Source organism: Rana temporaria, chromosome 1 (genome assembly GCF_905171775.1).
Source record: "Rana temporaria chromosome 1, aRanTem1.1, whole genome shotgun sequence".
Taxonomy (NCBI): Eukaryota; Metazoa; Chordata; class Amphibia; order Anura; family Ranidae; genus Rana; species Rana temporaria.
In genome coordinates, this window is record NC_053489.1 from 93,547,218 (window position 1) to 93,571,646 (window position 24,429).

At 42.2% G+C, this 24,429-nt stretch overlaps 1 protein-coding gene across 1 annotated transcript; it reads left to right on the top strand.

The window, feature by feature from the left end:
- The first annotated feature begins 441 nt into the window (after positions 1–441).
- LOC120929203 (proteinase-activated receptor 3-like) lies at positions 442–10,709 on the top strand. Its single transcript, XM_040340483.1, has 2 exons — positions 442–663; positions 9,373–10,709. The coding sequence occupies exons 1-2, from the start codon at positions 609–611 to the stop codon at positions 10,458–10,460; spliced, it is 1,143 nt and encodes a 380-aa protein (XP_040196417.1). The 5' UTR covers positions 442–608; the 3' UTR covers positions 10,461–10,709.
- Positions 10,710–24,429: the final 13,720 nt, after the last annotated feature.

A 24,429-nucleotide genomic window follows, 5' to 3' on the forward strand; every position in this document is an offset into this window, starting at 1 on the left:
AATCTAATGTTCTAATTAACTTTTCGGGTCAACCTCCACTTTAAGCTCTATTATATGCACTGATACCATTTTCTTTCCTTTTCTGTACACGTTTGGCCATCCTTTCGCTGTATGTCTTTCACAACTTTAAAATCTGCAAGAAATGCAGAGAACTGTCAGCTTATCTTTGTAAAAAAAATGGTCAACCTGTGTAACCCCATCAGGCAACATAGACATTCTGGTGTAGTCCTTACACATACATACAGAGACTGAAATAAAGCCAAATCAAAGCTGAATCTGCTTATTGGTGTACAACCAACCTCAAGTTATGCCCTAAATTTTGCCCCATACTCTGCCCTTTATGGAACTATGCAATCCTCATAGTATTCGTATCACTTTGAAGAGTTAAGAAGTATTTGTGAAAAGTTTCCTCATTCCAGCAGCCTTGCCCAGTCATGTACACTGCGTCATTTTCTGAAAGGAGGAGGAAAGGAGTTACTGAGCCCAGGAGCTCCTGCCCTTGTATGTGACCACACATTTGTCATGGAGCCATCGAAGAAGCAGCAGTGCCTGCTATTAGGAGCAGAACAATGACTACACATAGCATGAACTGAACCCACAGCCTGAAAATGAAGACCCTTCTAGTTCTGATTCTTTTCTCAGAGTCTACATTCTGTGTGATCAGTAAGTATGGAGACCTTTTACGTATGTACTTATGTGTAATGTCTACAGACGTAGGAAAGGGTTTGGCAATCTGTAGTTGTTCCATGGTATAAGGTTACATGATATCATAAAACTAGATAAGCAAGCCTTTCAAGTTGGAGTCTTAGTTATGGAGAATTCCGGCCTAAGCTCGTTTGGCTGGGCTTCTCCTATGGGTCACAGGAGTGCAATTCGTTTTGCACTCCTTTGACCCATTTTTAGCAGTCCAGCGGAATCAGTCCAGGCACCGCGTCAGAACGACAATGGAAGTCTGGATCCACCAGGTGCCTGGACTGACACCCGTCTCAGGCTCTCAGCGAGCTGCTGAGAGCCAGAGATGGTCGCTCCCCACCCCTCTACAGCTCAGCGCTCCAGTGAGCGAGGAGGAGCAGAGAGAAGAGATGCTGATTGACAGTCAGCAGCTCTGCTCGGGGAGCTGTGAGAACCGAGTGATCAGCGATGTTCGATCGATTGGTTCTCAGTATAGAGGCGCCGGGAGACAGATGCAGCATTAGACCGATGCTGCATCCACCTAGGTAAGTTTGAAAAAAAACAAACCCATACTTCTCTTTTAAAACTAAAGTCATATTTTTTGTGCCAACAAAAATATGTAAATAATCTAATTTATCAGAAAATTAAGCACTGTGTGAAAGTGTTCACACTGTTAATCAAAATGAAAGGATAACTCCACTTTCGTGGGGAAAAAAATATTATAGCATATGCAATTGCGACATAAGTCATATTGTAATTTAATTTTATTAAAAACTATCTTTCCTTTTCAATCTGCAGCTCTGTAATTTTCTGTAAAATGCAATGAAACATAATTTCCTGCTTGTGTGATTGGCGTAACAATTTTCCCAGGAGTCTGTACTGAAATTTCAGGCATCCCTGCAACAAAAATTTCATTTTTGGTGAGATACTCCCAGTAGGTAAACATGACTAAAGGGATGCAGGCCCAGCAGCTTTTAGTGCCCTGCAGGTGCAGCAGCTGATTGATAATTATGAAACCACTCCCGTTAGATTCACTTTGCCACATGGGCACAGACAAACACACAGGGATTTCTTCAGAATAACAAAAGGTAGGAATCTGCAACAAACTTTGTTAAAATTCTTGGAATGTATAGTGATTACCCAGAGGGGAATGTTTTTTCTCAACAAAAGTGGAGTTACTCTTTAACAATTATTTAACCACTTATCCTTAGCTGGATGTCATATGACGTCCTAGACTAAGTGGTGTTATCTGAATGATGCCTGCAGCTGCAGGCATCACACAGATATCTTCTTTTTTTTTATCAGCATAGGCTCTGACCCTGGGGCATACATGGACCACGCACCTGACTAGATGGTCTCTACATAATTGGACATGCTATACACCTGAACTACTGTTGGATACCTGTATGCATGATTGCCTCTAAGCGTTTATTTGCCCCAGTTTCAAACCCCCTATAGGACCATTAAGGGGTTTTGTTGTTCGTTTTTCGTTATCGTGGTATATACCCCTTCAATTTTTGACATCATGATTTTACCATCATAGATGCATTAAGCTTGGACCACTGATGACCAATTTCTGTACCACTAATGTGCTACTTAAACAATTCCACAATATCTGTGCATACTCCCTATATGCTCGGAGTTTTTTGGATGGATGCACCTACCGCGATGCATCAGATTATGAAACAATATCTACATATTAGCTAAAAATCCTGTTTGTCTCGTCCTGAAGAAGCCCCACGGCGAAACGCGTAGGCGACTTCAAAGGATTTATCACCACTCATGAATTTCTAATCTGTATGGTTTTACTGTAATTGTATTTATTCATTCTCTAATATATCATTGCTATTGTGTAAAATATTTTTTCATTTTTGTAATAAATAATATTTTTTATATACTTCCGCTTGCCTCAAAGTCCGACTTTTGCTCATTCCTTGGATTGGGTTTTCTTTATATTCTAGACTAAGTGGTGTTATCTGAATGATGCCTGCAGCTGCAGGCATCACACAGATATCTTCTTTTTTTTATCAGACTATTCCCTGCAATGTAAAAGCCATCCTAGCGACCGTTTAGCTGCTTGATTGCTTTTACAGGCGGTGGGAGGGGGTGCTTCTCCCGAATCACCTGTGAGATCGGGGAGCCGGAGAATGAATCAGCCAGCGGCAGAAGTTTACTATAAAGTTGGCTGTGGACCAGATGGCCTTCTCTATGACCCTCAGAGGCTAAAAGTGACATGATCTCACTTCCTGCACCAGCAGATGTAAATACTGTCGTTTTTTTAGCCGGAAATCGAGATCGATTTTTATCACAAACTTTCCAGCATAGAGGAGAGATGTGGGGACTTATAGACCCCAGATCTCTCTGTAAAGAGGACCTGTCATGCCCTATTCCTATTACAAGGGATGTTTACATTCCTTGTATTAGGAGTAAAAGTGATACAAAAATAAAAAAGAGAAAGTGTAAAAATAAAATAAACAATACATTTTTTTTTTAAAGTGCCCACAATCCCTCGTGCTCGTACACAGAAGCAAACGCATATGCAGTTCACGCCAGAATATGTAAATGGTGTTTAAACCACATGCGTGAGGTATCACCACAAACGTTAGAGCGAGAAAAATAATTCTAGCACAAGACCTTCTCTGTAACTCTAAACTGGTAAAAAAATTAAGCGTCGGAGGCGGTTACCCGGTCACGTGACGTGCCCCCCGACTCGTGGAGCTGACAGCTGGGAACGCGAGGCTGTGCTACGGCGGTAGCAGAGATCCCGGACGACCCAAACACTTGTACCGCAATTAGGCGGTGAAACGTCTGCAGCCCCAGTGCCGGGTAGGCACCAATACAGTAAGAGGCCAATTTGGCTTTTCCTTTGTTTTTAAATAGTTGTTTATTAAAGCAGTATCACGCTATTGGCTTCTCCATTGATTTTTTACATATCCTTGTTTGGAACTCCTGGTGATGAGGCATACATCAATCTTTCCTGTTGGCATGTGTGCAGGCACAATCCTGGATAAGCTTTTATGACTAACTTTTTAATTAAAGTAGTCCATTCAATCTGGTAAGCACATCCATTTTTCATCAGCACATCTTTGGGTGTTAAAGAAGATTGAAGTTTGGTGGTGGCATTTTACTTTCACATAAGCAAGATACATCAAATTAAGAAGATTTATTATCATCTATTTGTGACACTTCACCTATTTATTATTGGGACTTGATGTCATTGAGTTGCTCATGACACAGAGACACTACAGTATTGGAATATATTTGTATTATTTATTTTAGTTTTTATTATGATCACTTATATTAATGATTTATTGATTTATCACTGTGTGGTCTAGCGCCCTCTATTTTCCATATTCAAAATTAATGTGATACCTACGTAATCATGTGTATAAAAACCTTAAAGTGGTTGTACCTACAGGTAAGTCTATAATAATAAACAAAAAATGTAGCGCTAACAAACTCAAAATTATATAGTACCAAGTGAGGTAACAACTCTCATAGTGTAAGAGCATAAAAATAAACAATTAGCATGGATGAAAGTGACTAAAACAATGCTCAATGTAAAACAAAAAATGAATAAAGTCTATGTTTAAAGATAAGTAGACATCAGATGGAATAATTGATGCAGGAAAACAGGTGGGCTGCAATCCAGTGATTAAGATGCAACAGGTGTACAAGTTGTCTGTAGAACCCCGTGAAGATCACAATCACATCAAAGTATGAAATAGGTAAAACACTCTTACCAGATGGTGTTGGACTCTACTACCTTATAGCAAAGAGTCAGCCAAACGTTGTGGTCTTTAAGAGCCGGGACCACTAGAAACCGGACTTGGATCATATGCAGGGCTGGAACTCCAATGGAATGGACAACAGGAACCCGCAGTACTTGAATGGTGTATTTGCGTCAATGCCACAGGCTCTGAATAGGATCTTTGGACCATCAATCAGGAGATGCAGGCAGAGGACGTGGCTAGAGCTCACAATGAAGCCATGCGGTGAATGATATGAAAATGGGAAAGAAAAAGGAACTCCAATGGTGCAGGTCAATAAAAACCAATAGGTTTATTTGTAAAAGTCATAAAAATGACAAGGATAAAAGTGATCACGTACAGGGGTAGCAATGTGGGGTGCTCGATGGCAATACCCGACGCGTTTCGGCTCAGTAAGCCTTCAACAGGGGCATAAAGATGCACCCCCACATTGCTTGCTTAAATACACATAGTGGTTACAGGGCCCTCCCCCAACAGGGTGGTGCCATAAAACAGGATATGATGTAACAAGTATGCGTTGTAACAAACATATAAATAAATAAATAAAAAACACAATAGATCTCCAATCTAATATGCATAAAATACCGATATCACATGCATCAAATACAGTAAATCTCAACAAAATGCATATGTCATATTAATCAGAGCTAGTATTCTGCAACACTTTATAGTTCAGCAAAAAACATAATTTATACTGTGTCACCAAACAAGGAACTCTCTAATTAATGTCTATGGGAACACTATACCACCACGGTATATTCGTTGCATACTATGACATGATGTAGCTTAGAATGATATACAACATTTTAAAAAACAGCGGAACTAGACATAGCTCATAGTTGTGTCACCAGACAGGGAAACTTCCTGAATGTTGTGTATGGGGACACTGCACTACCATGTTAAATTGTGGCCTTTACATAATCGATGTAGTGAAAAAAACGGGCCATCAGCAACCTGTCATCAGTAGGTGACAGTGCTGTTATATAAAAAACTAGAGTCCCCCATGGATGGTTGGATAAATGGGGAACAACCCCGCAATGACTCCGATCGGTGCAGCGCTGGTATATACAAACCGCGCAAGCACCAATCGGACGTGCCAAAAGGCGTGGCCAAAAGCCGCGCCGGCCAATCGGCAGATGCCTCCCGATAGCCTATCAGACGCGAGAGAATACGCGTACCAATAGGGCATCGGGGGGCGTGCCCTGTAGTCAGTGTCTGACAGAGAGCTAGGGACCCAACCATACCGACCGGAGGGCAGGAGTACATCGCGCAGCCGCAGCCACCAATCGGCGTACGCCGTGGGGCTGACAGCATATCGCGTGACGGATCACCGTCAACCAATCGGAGAAGCGATAATAGATACCACAAACTCACAAGCTATAGCAGCCTAGGGGCGTTGCACACACCGTGAGCAAACTCACAGTAAGACTCAAAGTGCCAAATGCTAAACAGATCAGACACTTAGATATATGTCTCTAAATTAAGGTGAGATATCAACCAATAGGGCGTGTAGGGAAATGCTCTGAATAAATTCCCATATGGAACGGGAAGTGTCAGAGAGTTATTTGCATACAGTGCAAAGGTGGCCCCGAATGTCCCGCCCAGACTGGGACATCGCAGGTCACCAAATGACACAGTATTAAATCAGAAAATTAATGATAGTAATCTTTGCGGCGGAGAGACAACATGGATAATAATTATCAACCACATTGAGTCTGCACTAGCAAATGTAATAAATGAATAGACCTGAACTCAACAAAAAACTAAAATATAAAAAATATATATATGTAACTCTCTCCATGAATCTGTAACAGATGGAAATAGACGTGGAAAAGAGTATTATATATACCACATATGGGGTGATATAGAAAAATATTTAAGGAATATCAAAAATGTTCAAAAAATATTCTTATATAGAATGGACACGAGAACTATTGATATTCCTTAAATATTTTTCTATATCACCCCATATGTGGTATATATAATACTCTTTTCCACGTCTATTTCCATCTGTTACAGATTCATGGAGAGAGTTACATATATATATTTTTTATATTTTAGTTTTTTGTTGAGTTCAGGTCTATTCATTTATTACATTTGCTAGTGCAGACTCAATGTGGTTGATAATTATTATCCATGTTGTCTCTCCGCCGCAAAGATTACTATCATTAATTTTCTGATTTAATACTGTGTCATTTGGTGACCTGCGATGTCCCAGTCTGGGCGGGACATTCGGGGCCACCTTTGCACTGTATGCAAATAACTCTCTGACACTTCCCGTTCCATATGGGAATTTATTCAGAGCATTTCCCTACACGCCCTATTGGTTGATATCTCACCTTAATTTAGAGACATATATCTAAGTGTCTGATCTGTTTAGCATTTGGCACTTTGAGTCTTACTGTGAGTTTGCTCACGGTGTGTGCAACGCCCCTAGGCTGCTATAGCTTGTGAGTTTGTGGTATCTATTATCGCTTCTCCGATTGGTTGACGGTGATCCGTCACGCGATATGCTGTCAGCCCCACGGCGTACGCCGATTGGTGGCTGCGGCTGCGCGATGTACTCCTGCCCTCCGGTCGGTATGGTTGGGTCCCTAGCTCTCTGTCAGACACTGACTACAGGGCACGCCCCCCGATGCCCTATTGGTACGCGTATTCTCTCGCGTCTGATAGGCTATCGGGAGGCATCTGCCGATTGGCCGGCGCGGCTTTTGGCCACGCCTTTTGGCACGTCCGATTGGTGCTTGCGCGGTTTGTATATACCAGCGCTGCACCGATCGGAGTCATTGCGGGGTTGTTCCCCATTTATCCAACCATCCATGGGGGACTCTAGTTTTTTATATAACAGCACTGTCACCTACTGATGACAGGTTGCTGATGGCCCGTTTTTTTCACTACATCGATTATGTAAAGGCCACAATTTAACATGGTAGTGCAGTGTCCCCATACACAACATTCAGGAAGTTTCCCTGTCTGGTGACACAACTATGAGCTATGTCTAGTTCCGCTGTTTTTTAAAATGTTGTATATCATTCTAAGCTACATCATGTCATAGTATGCAACGAATATACCGTGGTGGTATAGTGTTCCCATAGACATTAATTAGAGAGTTCCTTGTTTGGTGACACAGTATAAATTATGTTTTTTGCTGAACTATAAAGTGTTGCAGAATACTAGCTCTGATTAATATGACATATGCATTTTGTTGAGATTTACTGTATTTGATGCATGTGATATCGGTATTTTATGCATATTAGATTGGAGATCTATTGTGTTTTTTATTTATTTATTTATATGTTTGTTACAACGCATACTTGTTACATCATATCCTGTTTTATGGCACCACCCTGTTGGGGGAGGGCCCTGTAACCACTATGTGTATTTAAGCAAGCAATGTGGGGGTGCATCTTTATGCCCCTGTTGAAGGCTTACTGAGCCGAAACGCGTCGGGTATTGCCATCGAGCACCCCACATTGCTACCCCTGTACGTGATCACTTTTATCCTTGTCATTTTTATGACTTTTACAAATAAACCTATTGGTTTTTATTGACCTGCACCATTGGAGTTCCTTTTTCTTTCCCATTTTCATATCATTCACCGCATGGCTTCATTGTGAGCTCTAGCCACGTCCTCTGCCTGCATCTCCTGATTGATGGTCCAAAGATCCTATTCAGAGCCTGTGGCATTGACGCAAATACACCATTCAAGTACTGCGGGTTCCTGTTGTCCATTCCATTGGAGTTCCAGCCCTGCATATGATCCAAGTCCGGTTTCTAGTGGTCCCGGCTCTTAAAGACCACAACGTTTGGCTGACTCTTTGCTATAAGGTAGTAGAGTCCAACACCATCTGGTAAGAGTGTTTTACCTATTTCATACTTTGATGTGATTGTGATCTTCACGGGGTTCTACAGACAACTTGTACACCTGTTGCATCTTAATCACTGGATTGCAGCCCACCTGTTTTCCTGCATCAATTATTCCATCTGATGTCTACTTATCTTTAAACATAGACTTTATTCATTTTTTGTTTTACATTGAGCATTGTTTTAGTCACTTTCATCCATGCTAATTGTTTATTTTTATGCTCTTACACTATGAGAGTTGTTACCTCACTTGGTACTATATAATTTTGAGTTTGTTAGCGCTACATTTTTTGTTTATTATTTTGCTGGCTTTGTTTGTTTGTATGTAGCAGCTTGTTACTTATTTTTATATCAGCGCAGTTTTTTCTTCAATTTAAGTCTATAATAAGGCTTACCTGTAGGTATAAAGAATATCTCCTAAACCTGTACGGTTTAGGAGATATTCCTCTCGCAATGCACCGCTGATTGCAGCGGCGCATGCGCAGGGGGGATCCTCGGCTGAAGGGCCGGCCCCGCCGACCCATGCCGGAAAGGAAATCCCCCGCGCGCATGCGCGGGAGTGACGTCATCGCCGCTCCAGCCAATCACAGCGCTGGAGCGGCGATACCCGGTAGACACGCTCGGCTCGGCGTGGACCAGGTAAGTTCCCTACCTCGTTCCGAGGTAAGTATTTCATAATGAGCTAATATGCGGTGCATACTAGCTCATTATGGCTTTTGCCTTGCAGGTGTAAAAAAAAAAATGATATGCTGGTTTACAACCGCTTTAAATTGCGTCAAAATAAAGCAGAACAGTTATATGGAATGATGCTGAGTGTATGTTTTGAGTCTGTTCCCTACTGCAGTAGTTATTAAGTTGAAACCACTAATCAATATGAGGATAAGAGTTGCCTATATATAAAATATCCAGGACAATATATCACAGCGTATAATGTAAGAAGAAATTAACATCTTTTGTCACACTGCACAACTGTTGTCTACATAAATATTTAGAAGATTAAGTCGAAGAATATTTAAACAATGATAATATTACTACTATTAATATTTGAATCTTTAATCTCTTTTAGACAATTCTTCAAACGTTTCAGAGAATGAGACAGGCAAAGCAATAATAAGGACTTTTCGAGCAAGTTTTTTCCAACCTTTCGAACCATTTCCTGATATTACCGATGATCAAGAGCAGCCAACAACATCCAATGGCCAGAAAGCTGCGTCAGAGAAGCAGACAATTGTCAACAATTCAACTTTGAAATATTTAAGAAGCTCTACAAGTACAAAGCTGATACCATCCATATACATCATAGTCATACTTATTGGTATTCCTGCTAACACACTCATCTTATGGATGCTGTTTTCAAAGACCAGAACTGTGTGCACCGCAATATTTTACACCAACTTGGCCATATCCGATTTACTTTTCTGCCTCATGCTGCCCTTTAAAGCGGCATATCACCTAAATGGGAACAACTGGATATTCGGTGAGGCGATGTGCCGTGTTGTGACTATATGCTTCTATGGGAACATGTATTGCTCAATTCTTCTTCTCATGTGCATTAGTGTGAGCCGCTATGTTGCCATTGTCCACCCCTTCATATACCGGAGTTTACCTAAGCGGACTTGCGCCATTTTCCTGTGTTGCTACGTGTGGATTACTGTCCTTATGTTCATGATGCCATTTTTCACAAAGCAGCAGACATATAACTTGAAGGAACTTCAGCTTATATCATGCAATGACATATATAAAACTTCTGCTGACAAATTTCAGTTCTATTACTTTATATCACTTGCTGTGTTTGGGTATCTCGTTCCTTTCACCATGATAATTTTCTGTTACTTCTCCATCATAAGGACTCTGGGGACCCAAGACCCAAAACTATTCATGTACCTTAAAATAACCATCCTGCTTCTGCTTATATTCGCCTTGTGCTTTACACCCAGTAATATCATTCTCATTCTTCACCAGGTCAATTATTACTACAATTACAAGGATGAACTTTATGGAAGCTATCTCGTAGCATTGTGTTTCAGCAGTTTGAACAGTTGCCTAGATCCTTTTCTCTATTTCCTTATGTCTGAAATAACAAAACTATCCAAAAACCACTCTGAAATTAATAAGGTGTCTAATCACACACAGATGACACTTTTGGGATCGTGAAGGATAAGTCAGCTGGTTTGTGACTCTTGGTGGTACCATCTACTTATAATTTTCAGATTTATGAAAAGTAGAATACGCCAAGCAAAATTATTATTTTTCTACAATGGAAATAATAGAGGGATTATAATGCAATGCACTTTATACTAACTATACCATCTACTAATGGTCAGTTGTAACCACTTAAGGACCTTTCCTGTTTTTCAGACTCAGGGGTAGATCCACGTACAGCGGCGCATTATTGCGCCGGGCGTAGCGTATCTAAGATACACTACGCCGCCGTAACTTACTTTTTTTTTTTCGAATCCTCAAAGAATTTGCGCCGTAAGTTACGGCGGCGTAGTGTATCTTTGGCGGCGTAATGGCGCGGCATTCAAACCTCTGTGATGGGGGTGTGTTTTATGTAAATACGTCGTGACCCGACGTAAACAATGTTTTTTTTAACTGCACATGCGCCTTCTGTGGGGGTATCCCAGTGTGCATGCTCGAAATGAACCTGGAACAAGCCAATGCTCACGACGGTGACGTCATTCTACACAAATCCCTATTTGCGAACGACTTACGCAAACTACGTAAAAATTTCACATTTCTACGCGGGAACGACGGCCATACTTAACATTGAGTACGCCTCATAACAGTAGCTTTAACTATACGCCGGAAAAAGCCGAACGCAAACGACTTAAAAAAATTGTGCCGGCCGGACGTACGTTCGTGGATAGCCGTAACTAGCTAATTTGCATACTCAACGCGGAATTCTATGGAAACACCACCTAGCGGCCGCCGAAAAATTGTATCTTAGATCCGACGGCGTACTAAGATGTACGCCTGTCGGATCGACCAGAGATGCCGTCGTATCTTGTTTTGTGGATACAAAACAAAGATACGACGCGGGAAATTTTAAATTACGCAGGCGTATCAATAGATACGCCGGCGTAATTCTTTTGTGGATCTGCCCCTCAGTGTTTACAAGTTTAAAAAAAAAATTTTTGCTAGAAAATTACTTACATTATATATTGTTTTTCTTACACTCTAGAGAATAAAATGGCGGTCATTGCAATACTTTTTGTCACACCGTATTTGCGCAGTGGTCTTTCAAGCACACTTTTTTTTGGAAAAAAAATCACTTTTTTAAATTAAAAAATAAGACAACAGTAAACTTAGCCAAATTTTTTTATATTATGAAAGATAATGCTACGCCGAGTTAAATAATACACAACATGTCACACTTCAAAATTGCGCCCGCTCGTGGAATGGTGTCAAACTTTTACCCTTAAAAATCTCTTTAGGCGACGTTTAAAAAAATCTACAGGTTGCATCTTTTGAGTTACAGAGGAGGTCTAGGGCTAGAATTATTGCTCTCGCTCTAACGATTGCGGCGATACCTCACTTGTGCGGTTTGAACACCGTTTTCATATGTGGGCGCTACTCACGTATGCGCTCGCTTCTGCGCGCCAGCTCGTCAGGACAGGGTGCTTTAAAAAAAAATTGTTGTTTGCTTATTTATTTTACTTTATTTTATTTATTTTTACACTGTTTTAAAAAAAAAATGGGTCACTTTTATCCCTATTACAAGGAATGTAAACATCCCTTGTAATAGAAAAAAGCATGACAGGTCCTCTTAAATATGAGATCTGGGGTCAAAAAGATCTCAGATCTCATATTTAGACTAAAATGCAATAAAAAAATTGTCATTTGACCCTGCTATGCTATGGAGACAGGTGGGGGCCATCTTGCCCTCACTCATATCCATGTCAAGTAGCGAGAATTACCCGATCGCCCCTCTCTTGCAGCGAATCCACAGCGGAGACCACCATTATCGTTTACAGGACCGGCCACGGTAAAGATGGATATCTCGGTTGTGGCGACGTATATGTGAGCCGGTCCTTAAGTGGTTAAAAGGCTGTGTCAGTAAAGAATGTCCAAGAGTTGATTCACAAAAGAACACTCACCTCGAAACTGATATCAAATGGGTATTATTTCAGTAAGGCCATGCAAAGCACAGATGATGCGCAAAAGGTAGTTCTGGCAAACAGAATTTTCTTCAAAGTTTCAAATGGAACTCCAGCCACAACCTTTTCTTGTAGTTTTGGCTAAAATTGAGAATAATTCATACTTTAATGTTTTTTTTTTTTTTTTGCATTTGACCCCCACTATGGAATTTTCCCACTTGTCTCAGTGGCAATGTTAGTGGTAAAAACCTGTTTGTCTGCAGGAGATTCTCTTTACTTCCTCTCCCAATGACATTGTAATTGCAATAGAAGTTTAGGGGATATCTCCTCTCCTCACCAAAAGTAAAACCTGACGGGGATTGTAATGAGAATAGAAAACAGGGGGATAATCCTCAGTGCTTTAAAGCTTAAAGCGGACCTTAAAGTGACACTAAAGGTTCAGTTGTTTATTTTTTTTATAACAAACATGTTATACTTACCTCCACTGTGCAGTTTGTTTTGCACAGTGGTCCCGATCCTCCTGTTCTGGGATCCCACGGCGGCTCTCGCGGCTCCTCCCCGCAATAGATAACCCCCTCTGGGAAGCTCTCCTCCGAGGAGGTTACCTTGCGGGCACGCTCCCGTGTCATACACTCGGCATACATAGATGCCGCGTGTATGACTCAGCCCCGTGGAGAGAGCGACGCGGGATCACGCCCATGGAAATTCGGGGCTCAGGTAAGTAAAACGGGGGGGGGGGGACTGGGGGGGCCGAACACTGCAAGGTGTTTCTTCACCTTAAAGGGTCACTAAAGGATTTTTTTTTTTTTAGCTAAATAGCTTCCTTTACCTTACTGCAGTACTGGTTTCATGTCCTGATTGCTCGTTTTTGCTTTGATGTTGCTGTAATCCTTCTCTGTTCTGGACACTTCCTGGTTGTCTATTTCCTGATCACCACAGTACTGGGAGATTTCTCAGGGTGGTGACTAATCAAGGAGGTGTGACTACTGTGTGTAAAACGAAACTGGATTGGTGCTGAGGAGTTTTAGACAAAGTATTATTGCCCTCTATTGGCTCTCTGGCTCTGTACATCAGAGAACCAGCAAACAACAGCAAAAACGAAGCTAAACTACAGGTACATTATATGATTGTTTTTTATCTATTTTTAATCATTTTTAAAAGAAATCAGTTAACTATTATATCTCTATACCCTGTAAACAGTCATTTCAGCTAAAAAAAATGTTCCTTTAGTGACCCTTTAATGCATCATAAGGTGAAAAAGCATGAAGGTTTACAACCCCTTTAAAGCGGAGGTTCACCCTAAAACATCTATGTACTATCCCATCCAGCATACTTGCGTCAGCTACAGTATGCTGTTTTTTTTTTTTTCTCGCTGTACTTACCGTTTAATCGTTCATTTTCTTTTCATCCTCCCGCGGGAAATAGGCGTTCCTATGAAGAGGCGTAGGTGATTGACGTGCGGCTAAGGCACGTCACACGTTCCGAAAATCCCCGAACTAGGACTCGGCTATATACGGCGCCTGCGCAGTCAGCTCCTAGTCTGTGCGCAGCCGGCGTATAGCGACGTGAAGAGCCGAGACCTAGTCCGGCTATTTTCGGAACGCGTGACGTGCCTTAGCCGCACGTCAATCATCTACGCCTCTTCATAGGAATGCCTATTCCCCGTAGGAGGATGAAAAGAAAATGAACGATTAAACGGTACGTACAGCGAGAAAAAAAAAAAAACAGCATACTGTAGCTGACGCAAGTATGCTGGATGGGATAGTACATAGATGTTTTTTAGGGTGAACATCCGCTTTAAGTAATTTTTCTGCCAGTAAATACCGTATACAACCCACTTCCTGTTTCTTGTCTGGAAAAAAGCCTAGGCTTATGACATCATGCCCAGCTCACCCTCACTCTCATGAGAGTTTACCAAGAATGACGAGTCATAAGAGGGCCAATGAGAGCTGCAGAGCTGGAGGTGTGCCTCTGTGTGTCTGTGTAAATCCAGGAAGTGAACAGGCAGCAGTTTCGTCTGCCCTCAATTAAAATGGTTGCAGCCAGACTCAGTGGAGGGAGATTTCTGCAGCATATTTGGCAAGTACAAAATCACAGTATATATAAAATAATATGCAGAGTGGTTGGAGGGAAGCTTCAGAATGGCAAAGATGTTTTTATTACAAATATGTGAGCAGACTGCAGTTCCTCTTTAAGGGGTGTCTGCCTTGCATTAACAAAAATGACTCTGTTACAAGTTGACGTTTTATGTTATACTTTGTTAAATACTTATTGCTCTCTTGGAAGCAATGCTTTTATCATATAGCACACTAGCTGCTGTTGTGTAAAGTGTCACAACAGTAATCTTTAAGAACACTTGTTTAAAACATTTATTTATAAAATGTAAGTGAAATAAAAAAAAAAAAACTAACTAACAGACTAACAGGGGTGAAAAAAGTTTGACCGTAGTTATAATTTTATTGACCTACCTACAGAAAAGTATTTGATTGAATGTTACAGGTTACCACATTTTGGACCCTATATTTTCAAAAGTATTGGGACACCTGCCTTTTAGACGCACATGAACTTTAATAGCATCCCACCCTTTGCAGCTATAACAGCTTCAACTCTTCTAGGAAGGCTGTCCACAAGGTTTAGGAGTGTGTCTATGGAAATGTTTGACCATTCTTCCAGAAGCGCATTTGTGAGGTCAGGCACTGATATTGGATGAGAAGGGCTGGCTCGCAGTCTCCGCTCTAATTCATCCCAAAGGTATTCTATCAGGTTGAGGTCAGGATTCTGTGCAGGCCAGTCAAGTTTCTCCAACCCAAACTCGCTCATCCATGTCTTTATGGGCCTTGCTTTGTGCACTGGTCCAAATCATTTGGTGGAGGGGATTATGGTGTGGTTTATCCGGGGGTTAGGCTTGCCCCCATGGTAAGGGGCTTCCCATGGGGGCACTCGCGTGTGCTCACAGACATGCACGGCACTGGATCAAATGAGGGCTCAGGTAAGCATTAATGCATTAAAAGGGTTGTAAAGGAATTTTTTTCCCCCTAAATAGCTTCCTTTACCTTAGTGCAGTCCTCCTTCACTTACCTCATCCTTCGATTTTTGCTTTTAAATGTCCTTATTTCTTCTGAGAAATCCTCACTTCCTGTTCTTCTGTCTGTAACTCCACACAGTAATGCGAGGCTTTCTCCCTGGTGTGGAGAAAGCCTCTTGAGGGGGCGACCAGGCAAGTCAGGACACTCTCTACTCTGCAGATAGAGAAAGGAGCTGTGTGTTAGTGGGCGTCCTGACACTCCTGCTCGCCCCCTCAAGAGGCTTTCTCCACACCAGGAAAAAAGCCCTCTGGACTGGGCGTTCCTAATTGATTGACAGGCTTCCGACCGGCGCATACAGCGCGTCACGAGTTGCCAAAAGAAGCCGGACTGCAAGTTGGCTCTATACGGCAACTGCGCACCGACGTTCGGCTTCTTTCGGCAACTCGTGACGCGCAGTATGCGACGGTCGGAAGCCTGTCAATCAATTAGGAACGCCCAGTCCCGCAGAAGACATACCCGGAAGCGGCAGTGAAAATACGGTACGTACGGGGATGAAATAAAAAAAACAGCCGATTGTCATTCTGACAACTCGGCTGAATCTAATGTTAAAAAAATAAATTTTGGGTGAACCCCCGCTTTAAGGAAGGTGCTTTTTTCTGGTAACCACAGAAAAGACCCAGAAATCTGCAATTGTTTTTGCTTGTTTTATTCCTACTGCAAGGAGGAGCTAATATAACCTTACAGTAAGGGTTGGTTCCTGCTGTAACATTGTATATATATGTGTATATGTTGCTCCATAAGTCTAAAGGAGTTGGATGGTCGCCCACTACCATCAATGTTAGCCTGCTATCCCACAAAAAACGACCAATGTTTATATACACCTTTTAGCTTGCAATGATGTAGAACTCTACTTAAACAAGCACAGATCTACATCCTATTTCACAGTTGGGCAAAATACAAACAAATGATTAAGCAATGAAAGAACTGCTTTTGTGGACTGTTGAGGGGTCAAACATGTTTCCCGGCAGAACAATGCTATGGAAAAACAAAAACGAATTAAAATGTAATTATATAGTCAGGGCCGTCTTTAAGGCAGGGCAAAAGGGGAAGCTGCCCTGGGCCCTGTCATTGTTGTGGGGCCCAAAGCAGCTGCCTTATACTTGCCAACTATCCCAGTTAAAATTTTCTTGTCCCTTGAAGTTTTATTCCTGTGCTGCATCCTGATATCTCAGTGTGAAATGCTGCTACTAATGCTGCCCAGCTCTGCCCTATTGTTGTGTACAGATGACTCACCTGCAGATCCTGTGTTTACATAACCGTCATTCATATGTAAAAAACTGAAGTATTCATATGTAAATAGCTGAGGCCGGCAGCAATCATATGTAAATAAAGGTGACATTCATATGTATATCATGCCCTTCTGCAGTGAAGAGATGATGTGGTGTAACCAATCAGTGAGCAGTATTACTGTACAGTAATCTCTAGCAACCAATCAACAAGAAGAAAACATATGCTGTAACCACCGGGTCCAAAAACGCACCTGCTCATGTCATTGACAGAGTTCATCTCCACCTATACCCTAAACACCAAACATCTCCTGCTGCTCTGGGATTTTAACCTCTGGGCCAACTTCTCACAGGACCCCGTCGCCGACGCCTGCATTGACCACTTGGAAGGATTAGGTCTGCAGCAACTAGTACAGGGGCCCACACATTCTTCAGGTCACACGCTCGATCTCATTTTCAGACAAGATCTGGAAATCAATATTCTGGAAAATGAGCCGCAACCATGGACAGATCACCATGCCATTAAATTCACAATCAACATAAACTCCCCCTCAAAAAAAACGGTAAAACCGGATGATAACACTCGATTAGATCTCAGAAGAAGCTCCACTCGGAACTCTTCAAAACTACATTAGGAAACAAAATAAAAATAGCCACAGAAACTCTTGATGCTATAAACAAGGCTCTGCTACAGTCAGCCGACTTAGTAGCGCCAAAACGCACAACGTGCATCCGGAAAAACAACTCCAGCTGGTTTAACGACCAGCTGTCGTTGCTAAAGCAGGGGCGCAGAAGAGCAGAAGCAGCCTGGAAAAGAAGCTCTTCAGAGGAAAACCACACCAATTATAAGATAATAACCAAAAAATACCATAAAGAAATCTTTATTGCCAAAAAAAAAACTTTTTCCAATATTATCACCAATGCCCTAAACCGCCCCCGTGAACTCTTCAATCTAGTTACCAATACCATGAACCCAGTCTGTCTAGAAGCCCCTAATTCTGATTCACAAGAATTTTGCAACGAATTATCGGATTATTTCATCAACAAAATTGAAAGAATCCGTGAAAGTATTCAGCAAAATAGTACCTACACCCACCCCCCCCTAAATCACAGACCTAATATCCACATAATTCCGCCACAATCACCTAACTTCACTCTAAAACCCATTTCCATCGATGCCACTAAAAATATCATCAGGACTCTGCGAAATAGCACAGCGCCTAATGATATCATCCCCACTAAACTGCTGAAAGAATGTGCCGATATTTTGGCTCCCGCTATCATGCAGCTCATAAACCAGTCATTCAAGGAAGGTGTGGTGCCACCCTTGCTGAAACAAGGTATAATCAAACCAATTCTAAAAAAAAACTACCCTCGACCCCAAAGACCCTAACCACCGTCGCCCCATAACAGGCCTAAATGTCTTCTCCAAGGTAATGGAGAAAGAAGTTGTACAACAGCTACAACATCACTTAGACACCCATAAATTATTTGACCCATTCCAGTCCGGTTTCCGTCTGGGTCACGGGACAGAAACAGCACTGCTCAAAATATGGGATGACGCTCTAGAGACTGCAGACGAAGGAGAATCTTGTCTTCTAGTACTGCTGGACCTAAGCGCAGCTTTTGATACGGTATACCACAAATTATTGCTGACACGGCTAGTTGAAGTAGCCGAAATTGCGGAATGTGATTTATCGTGGTTCTCCTCCTTCTTGGAAAACCGATCACAAATAGTGAAATTGGGCCCTTTCACTTCTGAAAAACGCACGCTGTCATGCGGAGTCCCCCAGGGATCCCCTCTGTCGCCTGTTCTTTTCAATATCTATCTCCGCCCGTTTTTTTAAATCATCAGCAACCAGAAGTTACTTTACCACTCTTATGCAGATGACACACAACTATATTTTCGCATCTGCAACAAAAAGGATCATTATCTTGGACTAGAGAAATGCCTTACTTTAATAGAAAAGTGGATGACAAAGAGTTACCTTAAACTCAATGGCTCAAAAACAGAACTTCTCCTGTTTCAGGCCAATCGGAAGATTCATTCCGCAACAACATGGACACCCCTGCCCATTCTGGGTCAATCCATCACCCCCAGCACCAAATTCAAAAGTCTCGGAGTTATCTTCGACACCATGACAATGGATGCACAAATAGGGTCAGTAGTCAGCGGATCGCACCATCTGCTGCGCCTACTACGCAGACTCACTCCCTTTATCCCAAAAAAAGACATAGCAGTTGTGGTGGGGACACTTACTAACTTCAGACTTGACTATGCAAATGCCCTCTATCTTGGACTCCCAAAATACCAAATCTCTCGTCTGCAAGTCATTCAAAATACGGCCGCTCGACTTGTGACTGGGAAAAAAACATGGGAATCAATCTCACCTTCGTTGAGATCCCTTCATTGGTTGCCCATAAAAGACAGAATCACTTTCAAAGCTCTCTGTCTAACACATAAGTGTATTCTGGGAAATGCCCCCCCAATATCTATGCAAGAAACTAAAAGCTCACAACCCCAATCGCATTCTGCGATCCACCAACCAAAATCTACTCCAGATACCCAAAGCCAGATACAAGTCCAAAGGAGAACGAAGATTTGCAGTCCAAGGGCCTAGACTATGGAACGCTCTACCAACCACCATCCGATTGGAGGTAAACCACCTGGCCTTCAGGAGAAAGATCAAGACCCATCTCTTCTGAGGGCCCAGGGAATGGATACCAAGCGCCCAGAGGCGATTCAGTTCGCATGTGTTGCGCTATATAAGTTTCTCACTCACTCACTCACCTCTAGCAACCAATCAGTGAGCAGTATTACTGTACAGTAATCTCTAGCAACCAATCAATAAGAAGAAATCATGTGCTGTAACCTCTAGCAACTAATCAGTGAGCCGTAAAGTGTACTGTAACCTCTAGCAACCAGTCAGTAAGTGGTAATGATATGCTGTAACACCTGGCAATCCATTGCAATCACTGCCTGGTCTGATACAGTAAACTGATTTTAAAGGAGTTGTAAAAGAAAAAAATGTTTTGCCTAAAATTAATGTCTGCAAGGTAGACATAGAGAATAATGTAATGATTCTGTTAAAAAACAAGTAAATACCAATTAAATTCCTTCATCTATATCACCTCCGGCATTCTAGTTTCTGTTCTCTCATTCACTTCCTGGTTTGTGGCGCTCGTTCATGTAAGAACTATATTTCTCAGTATGAATTGCGGCACGCCCAGTAATTCACACCTCCTTGAGGTCTCTAACGCGTAGAGAGCGTCCTGCCGCACAGATGTAGTTCCCAGGAGGGGGTAAGCACGTCACTGAACATCGCAGTAAAGCCTCCCATCACGGTGGTCAGTAACAATCAGACAAGCAGGAAGTGAACAGAACAGAGAAGAAATAGAGCAACTTCTGAGCAAAAACAAACAATGAGGAAGTGAAAAGAGGAATGTCTGCAGGTAAAGGATGCTTATTATGAAAAAAAAAATGTTTCCTTTACAACCCCTTTAAGTCTAGCTGATATTTATTGTATGTCTCAGAGCAGGTGGAGAGCAAAAAAATGTTTCCCCATGGTCCAATCAACATTAAAGACGGCCTATATATAGTTGATAAAGAAGCTGCATATAAGTAACATATGAGGTGTGACAATATAATTCCCGAAATGCATAGGTTGGACTTGATGTACTTGTGTCTTTTTTCAACCTCACCTACTATGTAACTATGCCTGGGGTTTAGCAAAATGGCGGTGAGTCACACAGCCATTCGCACTCGAGTGTGTTCTGACATATCCTAACTTGCACTCACCTGTTGACTCAGTCAGTCTTTACAGAGTAGTAGAAGAAATAAGACGTGTATGAGTTGTGCTGTTGGGTGGAAAATGAGTGCAAGGAATCTGGAGCAGTAGATTAACATCAAATTTTGCATGAAAATCGACAAACGAGTGAATGAAACTTAGAGTACTCGTGCAATTGCACCAATACATTTGCATGGAAAACAGTGTGATTCCTGTCTGAATCGCATAGGTTTCCGCACCGCTCTTTTATGAACCTGGGCTTGTCATAGTGAATTCAGGCCGGGTTCACACAGGAGCGGTGCGAGAAACCACATGCAAAATGGACAGGTATCGCACCTCATTCCTGTTCAAATCGCATGCAATTCTTTGCAGTGCGATATGAGCCTATTCATTTTGTATGGTTGCAAACCTAGTTTTAACTAGTGTTGCACCGATACCGTTTTTTTATCGGCCAGTATGAGTGGCGATACTTTCCATCAAGTACTTACCGATACAGAGTACTGTTACTTTGCAGTGCAATTTTAGTCAGGAAAAAAAAAATGGATGCAAAAATCGCACTGCAAAGAATCGCATGTGATTTTCGAGAGTGTGTGTATGTTGTATGTAATATATATATATATATATATATATATACGCCATCTAGTGGGCAGTTTAGAACTCACAAAATTTAGCAGAGGGAGCGCTGTCCCAGTAAGTAGGTAGAGACAGATTAAACGTTCAAAGCAGCAATCATTTATTGGAAAACTGAACAGACTGATGACATTAGGTAAATAGATCACAAGCTCATGCAGTGAGCATCCCAATGGATGCTTGATCAATGAAAGGAGCCATGGTGGCTGCAGAACATATTGCACAGGGGTCCTGTGCATCTTTGGCTCCGTTTCAGGTGCAAATTCAGGCAAAAATTCCGGCCTGATTCCCAGCTGAAACAGAGAACAGGAATGCTGTCAGCCACATCCGAATTAAGTGTGAACTCAGCCTAAGGCCCCTTTCACATTGGAGCGGGAGCCGCGGTACCGCCGGGATTGCCGTGGGAATCGGCCGCTAGCGGTGCGGTATTAACCCCTGCTAGCGGCCGATAAAGGGTTAATACCGCAGTTTCCTATTGTTTTAAATGGGAAGGAGCGGTATACACGCCGCTCCTCTCATCGCTCCAAAGATGCTGCTGACAGGAGATTTTTTTCGCTCCCGCCAGCACATCGCCTCAGTGTGAAAGCCCTTAGTGTGAAAGGGGTCTTAAAGGGTCACTAAAGGAAAACATTTTTTTTTAGCTAAATAGCTTCCTTTACCCTAATGCAGTCCTGGTTTCATGTCCTCATTGTTCGTTTTTGCTCTAATCCTTCTCTGTTCTGCACACTTCCTGGTTGTCTGTTTCCTTATGAAAAAAGTACTGGGAGCTTCTCTCTGTGGTCTCTAATCAAGAAGGTGTGATTACTGTGTGTCTAAAACCCATCAGAACCAATCAGTTACATTTTAAAAACAAACACTGCCCTGCATTGGCTCTGTGTCTCTGTACTTCAGAGAGGAATGAAACTAGATGAAAAGCGAAACTGAAACTGCAGGTACATTATATGATTGGTTTTTATCTCTTTTTAAAAGGAATCAGTTAACTATTATGTCTCTATACCATGTAAACAGTCATTTCAGCAAAAAAAAAATTTCCTTTACAACTTCTTTAAGGCTGGGTTCACACTACTACACTACTTTCATCCTACTTTTCTCTGCTACATCGGTCCTACATTTATCCTACATTGGTCCTACATCCATCCTACTTTCATGAACAGGATACTACTTTGGTCCGACTTCAATGATATTCAATGGGCCTGAAGTAGGATCAATGTAGGACCAAAAGTAGTACAGGGAGCATTTTCAAAGTCGGACCGACTTGTGTAGGACCAGTTAAGACAGCTCTCATAGGGAAACATTGATTTTCACACGTCGTGCTACATGAGGCTCCCAATGTAGGACCGTTTGTCGGACAAGTGTGAACCCAGCCTGAGGAGTGCTTCTAATCTCAGCTTGTTACCTGAATAAAAGATACCTGTCCACAGAAGTAATCAATCAGTTAACAATCTCTCTACCATGGCCAAGACCAAAGAGCTGTCCAAGGATGTCGGGGACAAGAATGTAGACCTACACAAGGCTGGAATGAGCTAAAAAGACCACCGCCAAGCAGCTTTGTGAGAGGGTGACAACAGTTTGTGTGATTATTCACAAATGGAAGAAACAAAATAACTGTCAATCTCCTTCGGTCTGGGACCCATACAAGATCTCACCTCATGGAGTTTCAATGATCATGAGAACGGTGAGGAATGAGCCCAAAACTACACGGGAGAATCTTGTCAAAGATCTCAAGGCAGCAGTTTTCTAATGAACAGCTGAATGATTCAGAGGAGAACTGGGTACAAGTGTTGTGGTCAAATGAGACCAAAATCAAGTTATTTGGCATCAACTCAACTTGCTGCGTTTGGAAGAGGAATGCTGCCTATGATCTCAAGAACATCCTCCCCACCATCAAACATGGAAGTGCAAACATTATGCTTTGGGGGTGTTTTTCTGCCTAGGGGACAGGACAACTTCACTGCATCAAAGTGATGATAGACGGGGCCATGTACCATCATATCCTGGGTGAGAACCTCCTTCCATCAGCCATGGAATTAAAAATGTGTTGTGGATGGGTATTCCAGCATTACAATGACCCAAAACACACAGCCAGGGCGTCAAAGGGGTGGCTCAAGAAGAAGCACATTAAGGTCCTGGAGTGGCCTAGCCAGTCTCCAGACCTCATTCCTATAGAAAATACATGGACGGAGCTGCAGGTTTAAATGACCCAACGTCAGCCTCAGGCTCTTTGTTTGCTTACATTTCGCTGTCAGCAGGGAATCCCGCTGACAGTGGATGAGTCATGGTTGTTAGGGATGTGGCGGGTGCCAGCTCCCTCACAACCAGTTATTGCGTGGTTCTTATGCCGTGTACACACGGTCGTTTTTTCCAATGAAAAAAGTCAGATGGACTTTTTTCATCAGAAAAAATTATCGTGTATGGGCCCCATCTGACTTTTTTCCATTGGTGTAAAAAAAATAGAACATTTAAAAATTTTCTGATGGAAAAAAAAGATAGGAAATTTTGATCGTCTGTGTGAAATTCCATCGGAGAAAAATCCACTCATGCTCAGAATTAAGTCGACGCATGCTCGGAAGCATTGAACTTTATATTTCTTGGCTTATCGTAGTGTTTTACATCACCGCGTTTTGGACGGTCGGAATTTAGTCTAATAGTGTGTAGGCAAGACTGATGAAAGTCAGCATCAGAATTCTGACCGAAAATTCCATCGGATTTATTCCATCAGAAATCCGATCGTGTGTATGTGGCATTAGGGATGCTGGTGGGAGCCAGCGGTAAAATATACTGCTAGTTTTCAGTACTAAAATACCACATCAAGAAAAAAATATCACATCAACAAATAGCAAATGCAATATTTTAGTAACGTTTATTAGACCAATCCCATGAGTAAGTCCTATGTGACTAAACATGTCGGGGCGTGGTTACACAGTGAGCATCTGAACCGACGTGATACGTCAACACGTGTGGTGCATCAAGCTTTACCGGGAATCAGGAGGGAGAGTTCCCAAACAGAGGGTTTGCAGTGCGGTGGAGTGGTGAGAATACCCCTGGCTGATCTTAGGTCCGCTGTGACCATTGTTTACACCAGTTAAGGATATTGAGGAAGATTGCTGTGCTGTGATTCACTGCTTATTTTTAAAGTGGATCTCCACCCTAAAGTGAAGTCGCGCTGATCGGCACCCTCCCCCCCTCCGGTGTCGCATTTGACACCTTTCAGGGGGAGGGGGGGTGCAGATACCTGTCTACAGACAGGTATTTGCACCCACTTCTGGCCACACGACACGGGCAAAAATCTGTTT